The sequence below is a fragment of the Epinephelus moara genome, unplaced genomic scaffold (genome assembly GCF_006386435.1).
Source record: "Epinephelus moara isolate mb unplaced genomic scaffold, YSFRI_EMoa_1.0 scaffold3405, whole genome shotgun sequence".
In the NCBI taxonomy this organism is placed as follows: Eukaryota; Metazoa; Chordata; class Actinopteri; order Perciformes; family Serranidae; genus Epinephelus; species Epinephelus moara.
This window is the reverse complement of record NW_026081100.1, coordinates 4088-10910: the sequence shown is the minus strand read 5'-3', so window position 1 is coordinate 10910 and position 6823 is coordinate 4088. Positions and strand designations below refer to the sequence as shown.

Below are 6823 nucleotides of genomic sequence, written 5' to 3'. Positions count from 1 at the left end.
AGTGGATTTTCAGTCCAGTCCCGTCCCAATCCCATGAAAAAGAAAAAAAAAATCCCGTCCTGTCCCAATCCCACAAGAATGACTCCCGTCCCATCCCGCTCCCGTGTTGTGTTTCAGTTACAGGGAAAAAAACAAAAACAAAAAAAATATATATATATATATATATATATATATATATATATATATATGTATATGTATATAGTACATGGATCACACAATGCCTACCTTAGTTGAATATAAACCCAAATATGACATCTAATGTTGTGTTTTGATGTTTATTGCCTAATTATTTTAAAATTCACTCCACCTTGGTTTAGGAACAAGTTCCATGTCTTTCTCTTACGCTCAACTCTCTGTTTTCTTCTCCGCCTCATCTCCCCCTCACGAAGATCGCACTGTGTGTGTGTAGCCCATAGCCCCGCCTCCCCCACAGAGACAAAGACACTCGATGACAAGAGCTTTCCCTCCGTTCATTACTCTAATGAACCAAGTCACCTGGCTGCCAGACGATGCACTTAAGTGAAAGCTCTTGTCGTCCAGTTTCTTTGGTGGAGAGAGACGAGGAAAACAAACACGCATGAATATGGCAATTAATCCCTTTTAATTTACCGTGCAATTAACCGACTCACATATCGCAACAGGCCTAATTATGATTCCCAGTCCTACCCGCTCCCGTTGATTTTTTTTCCCATCCCGTCCCAATCACTTGAAGAATAGTGAAACTGATTCCCATCGCGTGGGAATCCCACGGGAATCACGTGACCCATGGGACTCCGAAAAAATGTCAGCCTCTAGTCTCTGTAGTCGTTAGCTTCTCTGGTGCCGTTAGCTTCTCTGGGGTCGTTAGCTTTTCTGGTGTCATTAGCTTCTCTGTAGTCGTTAGCTTCTCTGCTGTTGTTAGGCTCTCTGGTGTCGTTAGCTTCTCTGGTGCCGTTAGCTTCTCTGGTGCCGTTAGCTTCTCTGGTGTCGTTAGCTTCTCTGCTGTTGTTAGCCTCTCTGCTGTTGTTAGCCTCTCTGGGGTCGTTAGCTTCTCTGGTGTCATTAGCTTCTCTGTAGTCGTTAGCTTCTCTGCTGTTGTTAGCCTCTCTGGTGTCGTTAGCTTCTCTGGGGCCGTTAGCTTCTCTGGTGCCGTTAGCTTCTCTGGTGCCGTTAGCTTCTCTGGTGTCGTTAGCTTCTCTGCTGTTGTTAGGCTCTCTGGTGCGGTTAGCTTCTCTGGTGTCGTTAGCTTCTCTGTAGTCGTAAGGGTGACTCGATAATCGAAGATGAGCTGACATGTAAAGAGTGTCAAAAAAAGGTCCAAGCAAAAGGTGGAAATACTACAAATCTACACAATTGTTAGTACACTTCTACACTTGCGTATTAAGTACCATTCCCTCTTGGCTGTACAAATGGGCCTGCAGCAAAAGGGGGAGGGGGACCCTCTACCTCAACTGCTGCTCAAATATTATTTTTAAGTATTTGGTGTTCTGAAGAAGACAAGTTGTGTTGAGTGGTTGTTTTGTTTTGATAAATAAAAACGTGATTGTGTCATTCAGTTGGTTGCCCTGTTGACTTCTTGTCTAACCTTGTGTGTATTGGCGGTTTACACAGCATTACTGCCACCTAGTGGATTGCAGGCGCATTACGTCTATAATGGGATTTAATCAGGAGAAAAAGCTTGCAGTGGTAAAATTAGGTATATAATTAGATGCATCGATTCGGTTTGATATGTGGCTTTAAATCAAATCGATTATAAAATTTTGAAACCAGCACAAACCTAGCATCCAGTCTTGATGGCTGTGGCAAGCGTTGTTGTGCGACATATAGTTTTATGAACTTTTAGCATTTTACATTACATATACAAATACATTTTTAACAACATAACTCAAAAACCTCAGTAGTTTGCCAAGTTAAGCTTTTAACCGTGTGTGTGTGTGTGTGTGTGTGTGTGTGTGTGTGTGTGTGTGTGTGTGTGTGTGTGTGTTTACTGTTTACTGTTTACTGTTTCCTGCAGATGTCCAGCAGCTGTTGGTGGTTCAAGAAGAGGTTCCCTCTGAGCAGCAGGAGTGGAGCTCCAGTGTGGACCAGGAGGACCCAGAGCCTCCACACATTAAAGGGGAACAGGAGGAACTCTGGATCAGTCAGGAGGGAGAGCAGCTTCAAGGGCTGGAGGAGGATGATATCACCAAGTTCACATCCACTCCTGTCCCTGTGAAGAGTGAAGATGATGAAGAGAAACCTCAGTCCTCACAGCTTCATCAAAGTCACACTGAACAGATGGAAACAGAAGCAGAGGGAGAGGACTTTGGAGGAGCAGAACCAGCCAGGAACTCAGATCCAGATACACATTTACAACCTGAGACTGTTGACAAGACTGGAGCATCTTCTGAACCAGAGACTGATAATAGTGATGATTGGACGGAGACCAGAGAACCTCAGTCAGGTTTAAACTGTCTGAAAAATGATGAAGTCCCTGTCAGTGATTTGATTGTTTGTGAGAAAAGATTTCGCTGCTCTGAGTGCGGGAAAAGATTTGGTCACAGTGGAGATTTGAAGAAACACATGAGAACTCATACAGGAGAGAAACCATTTAGCTGTTCTGAGTGTGGGAAAACATATGGTCGAAGTGAACGTCTGAAGATACACATGAGATCTCATACAGGAGAGAAACCATTTAGCTGCTCTGAGTGTGGGCAGAGATTTGGTTATAGTGGAGATTTGAAGAATCACATGAGAATTCACACAGGAGAGAAACCATTTAGCTGTTCTGAGTGTGGGAAAAGCTTTGGTCAAAGTGCACATCTGAAAGTACACATGAGATGTCATACAGGAGAGAAACCATTTAGTTGCTCTGAGTGTGGGAAAACCTATGGTCAAAGTGCAAATCTGAAAGTACACATGAGATCTCATACAGGAGAGAAACCATTTAAGTGCTCTGAGTGTGGGAAAAGATTTGATTACAGCGTAGCTTTGAAGAATCACATGAGAACTCACTCAGGAGAGAAACCATTTAGCTGCTCTGAGTGTGGGAAAAGCTTTGGTCAAAGTCAACAACTGAAGGTACACATGATATCTCATACAGGAGAGAAACCATTTAGCTGTTCTGAGTGTGGGAAAAGATTTGGTTACAGTGTAGTTTTGAAGAATCACATGAGAACTCACACAGGAGAGAAACCATTTAGCTGCTCTGAGTGTGGGAAAAGCTTTTGTCGAAGTCAACAACTGAAGGCACACATGAGATCTCATACAGGAGAGAAACCATTTAGCTGCCCTGAGTGTGGGAAAAGATTTGGTTACAGTGGAGACCTGAAGATACACATGAGATCTCATACAGGAGAGAAACCATTTAGCTGTTCTGAGTGTCGGAAACGATTTAGTTATAGTGGAGATCTGAAGAAACACATGATATCTCATACAGGAGAGAAACCATTTAGCTGCTCTGAGTGTGGTAAAAGATTTGGTCACAGTAAAGTTTTGAAGAGACACATGAGAATTCATACAGGAGAGAAACCATTTAGCTGCTCTGAATGTGGGAAATCATTTACACAAAATGGAAATTTACATAAACACATGAAAACTCATGAGGGAGAAAAGTGATTCAGCTTTTCAACCTGGAACAAAAAAAATCTATTTGGAATAAGAAAAGAGAATTCATACAGGAGAGAAACCATTTAGCTGCTCATTTTGTGGGAAATCATTTACACAAAATAGAACTTTACATTCATACATGAAAATTCATGAGGGAAAAACGTGATTCAGCTGTTCAGTCTGGGAAAAAAAAAATGTATGTGGAATAAGATTTTAAAAAGACTCATGACTGACACAGACCCAAACATTTATGTTTATATATTCATGACTGACACAGACCCAAACATTTATGTTTATATATTTTTAAATATATGTATTTACTTACTTACTTATTTACTTATTTATTTATTTATTTATTTATTTATTTATTTATTTACTTACTTACTTACTTACTTACTTACTTACCAAGATCAGTCTTGTACAGCCAGGGGGAGTATTTACCCTCTGACAGCCAAGCTAGGTCAAAACCTGTTATCCGGTGGTGACTGGACTTTTGCTGCTTGTCAGGGGCAGGGCATGCAGCACTTTTGTTCTTTCCTGTACTTGGATCCAGAGCAGGAGAGGTACTCTGGCTGCTAAATTATAAAGTTGATTTGAACATAGTTTTCTTTTGAGAATCTGCACAAAATCACCCATAATGATTAAGTGAAAACATCTTTTCAGACATTTTTGTAAAACTGATGTGGATATTGTTTAGGTGACCCTGTTTTTATGTGGCTAAGATAGGTTTTGCTGCTGTCCCCGTCCACAGTCACCAAACTCCTTTGATAGAAACAGCCCTTTTTTCTACCTAGCTCCCATGCCATTTTTAGTCTCTTTTGGGTCCATCTGTATCATTCTGTGTCCCCTCTTGAAATTCAGAGGTTCTACGGGTTCACAAAGGCAGTGCATGTGGAACTCTTCGTTGGTTGTTTTTGTTGTGTTTTCCCTTAGCAGCAGTAGTATGAGTCATGGGGTGGATAACTGATCAAGAGCTCCAATCAGAGCTGATCTGATCAATGGATGAGAGGAGCAGCTGCTGCAGAGGCGAGTGAAAGCAAGGGAAGCAATAAAGCAACTCAGGACATAAAATAAGCACAGCAGAAATGCCAGACAGGATGAACCATGGTGTTAAACTATATATCTTTAAATGTTTCAGTCATGGCTGAAAATAACAGAAATAAACAGGTTTGCTGAATTCACATATCTCTGCAATTCACAACAGTTTGCAGTTTGTACCTGGAAGGTTTATATCAAGGTCACGGTGATTCAGTCTGCGAAGATGTCATCAACATCCACGTAAGCATATGATGTCATCCGGAGACTTTAAGTGACTTTTTGGAGCTAATGCTCGCTACTTTCATTGGAAAAGAGTTGGTAGCTCTGCCCTACTATAGCCAAGAAAACAATACTATTAAGAATCAGAAAAAACTCATCATCTCCCAATGGTTGGATCCACAAACACAGCAGATAACAATGGAGCAACACTCAGCTCTGGAAAAAAGTTATACTGATGGATTATGTTTTAAAGGTTTGATTTTATTTTCTCAATGTTACACTTATGGACTATCTGTGTAAACTGCCCATCAAAATATTAAAGAGGAACTAATGTTTTTTTCAACCTGGGCCCTATTTTCCGATCTACTTTTGTCTAAATGAGTGATAGGATGTTCAATATTTGATATTTCTCCAGTACGAAGCTAGGGCTGATCTGCCTGCAGCCCGTGAGCGCATGCTATATTAAATAATAGGACACTACAAGGGAGCAGTGTTACTTCGGTAGCACATATACTAAAATTGCAACAGGCAGAGGAACATGTCCGAATCCAGATAAAGGTAAACACAGGTGTTCATTTCTCCTTTCCGTTATGTTGTCAGATAATTATACTAACAATCCGAGCCTATCTGCATAAAAAAATGCACTTTAAGTGGACGTATTTTGATGTTGTTTGACGCTGTCTGAGTGCCCTAATAGTATTGAACATCCTATCACTCGTTTAGACAAAAGTAGATTGGAAAATAGGGCTCAGGTTGAAAAAACATTAGTTCCCCTTTAAAGGCTGGATGTAACCATTCTGATGTTACACTTATGTATTCCCTGTGTAAACTGTCTACTAATATTTAGTGATCTTAATTTTGTGTACTTGTGTACATGGTCTGTGTGGATTTTATCATTGCCTTTCTCTTTTTCCATCCTTGTCATATTTAGTGAGTTAACTAATGGATTAGGGTATACACTGGAAAGTGCCTCAATGAAGTCACTCCAAGGATTTTTTGCATCTCTCCATCATGTTTCTGTAGCTCATTTACTACTTTTTTTTTAATTGCATATATAAAAGCAAATGAACTAAACTAAAAATCAACTGGAACAGTTCAATTAAAATCATTCTTTCGATTAAGTGTATTTTCATCATTTATCCTCCTGCACGTTTTTCTGAATAAGCCCGCAATTCCGTGTAACACTTCTGGACTTTTATTTTGAAGCCCATGAGCTCATCTCTAGCGGAATCTGTATTCTTGACTGTTGCGAACGTCACACTGAACAAGATGGCGTGTGTTAGCAGAGTCTCTTTGTTGTGTTTTTAAAGTGTGAACATGTCTAAAGTCCAAATGCTGAGATCGTTGGTGAAGCAGCGACTAACTGCGGCTGCTGAAGAGATATTTGGGCTGTTTGAAAGAACGATAGCAGAGTACGAGGAGGAACTTTGTCGATCAAAAGAGGAGAACGAGCGACAACGGAAACTACTGGACGCTGCTTCCAACCCTCAGCTTCGGTTACACAGAGCAGGTTTGTTCATTAAACATTACAAGTTCATTATTAACAATATAACTGCAGGTTTGTTCAATAAATATTCAGTCTGTCGATGTTTATACGCCGCGTTAGCTTCTCTGGTGTCGTTAGCTTCTCTGGTGTCGTTAGCTTCTCTGGTGCCGTTAGCTTCTCTGGTGTCGTTAGCTTCTCTTGCTTCTCTGATGTCGTTAGCTTCTCTGGTGCCGTTAGTAGCTTCTCTTGCTTCTCTGATGTCGTTAGCTTCTCTGGTGCCGTTAGCTTCTCTGGTGCCGTTAGTTTCTCTGGTGTCGTTAGCTTCTCTGGTGTCGTTAGCTTCTCTGGTGCCGTTAGCTTCTGTGGTGTCGTTAGCTTCTCTGGTGCCGTTAGCTTCTGTGATGTCGTTAGCTTCTCTGGTGCCGTTAGCTTCTCTGGTGCCGTTAGCTTCTCTGGTGTCGTTAGCTTCTCTGGTGTCGTTAGCTTCTCATGGTTTATTCTCTCATCATATTT

At 41.0% G+C, this 6823-nt stretch overlaps 1 protein-coding gene across 2 annotated transcripts in view; it reads left to right on the top strand.

Moving 5' to 3' along the window:
• The first annotated feature begins 1995 nt into the window (after window positions 1–1995).
• Window positions 1996–6823, top strand: part of LOC126387294 (zinc finger and SCAN domain-containing protein 12-like) — a 7239-nt gene continuing 2411 nt past the window's right edge. Inside the window, exon 1 of one of the 2 annotated variants that reach the window (XM_050039827.1) lies at window positions 1996–2422. In XM_050039827.1, the coding sequence (XP_049895784.1) occupies window positions 2204–2422 (219 nt within the window). In that variant the 5' untranslated portion in view covers window positions 1996–2203. Of the gene's footprint in view, window positions 2423–6075; window positions 6335–6823 lie in introns of those variants that run through there. The other variant, XM_050039828.1, reaches the window with a different exon arrangement.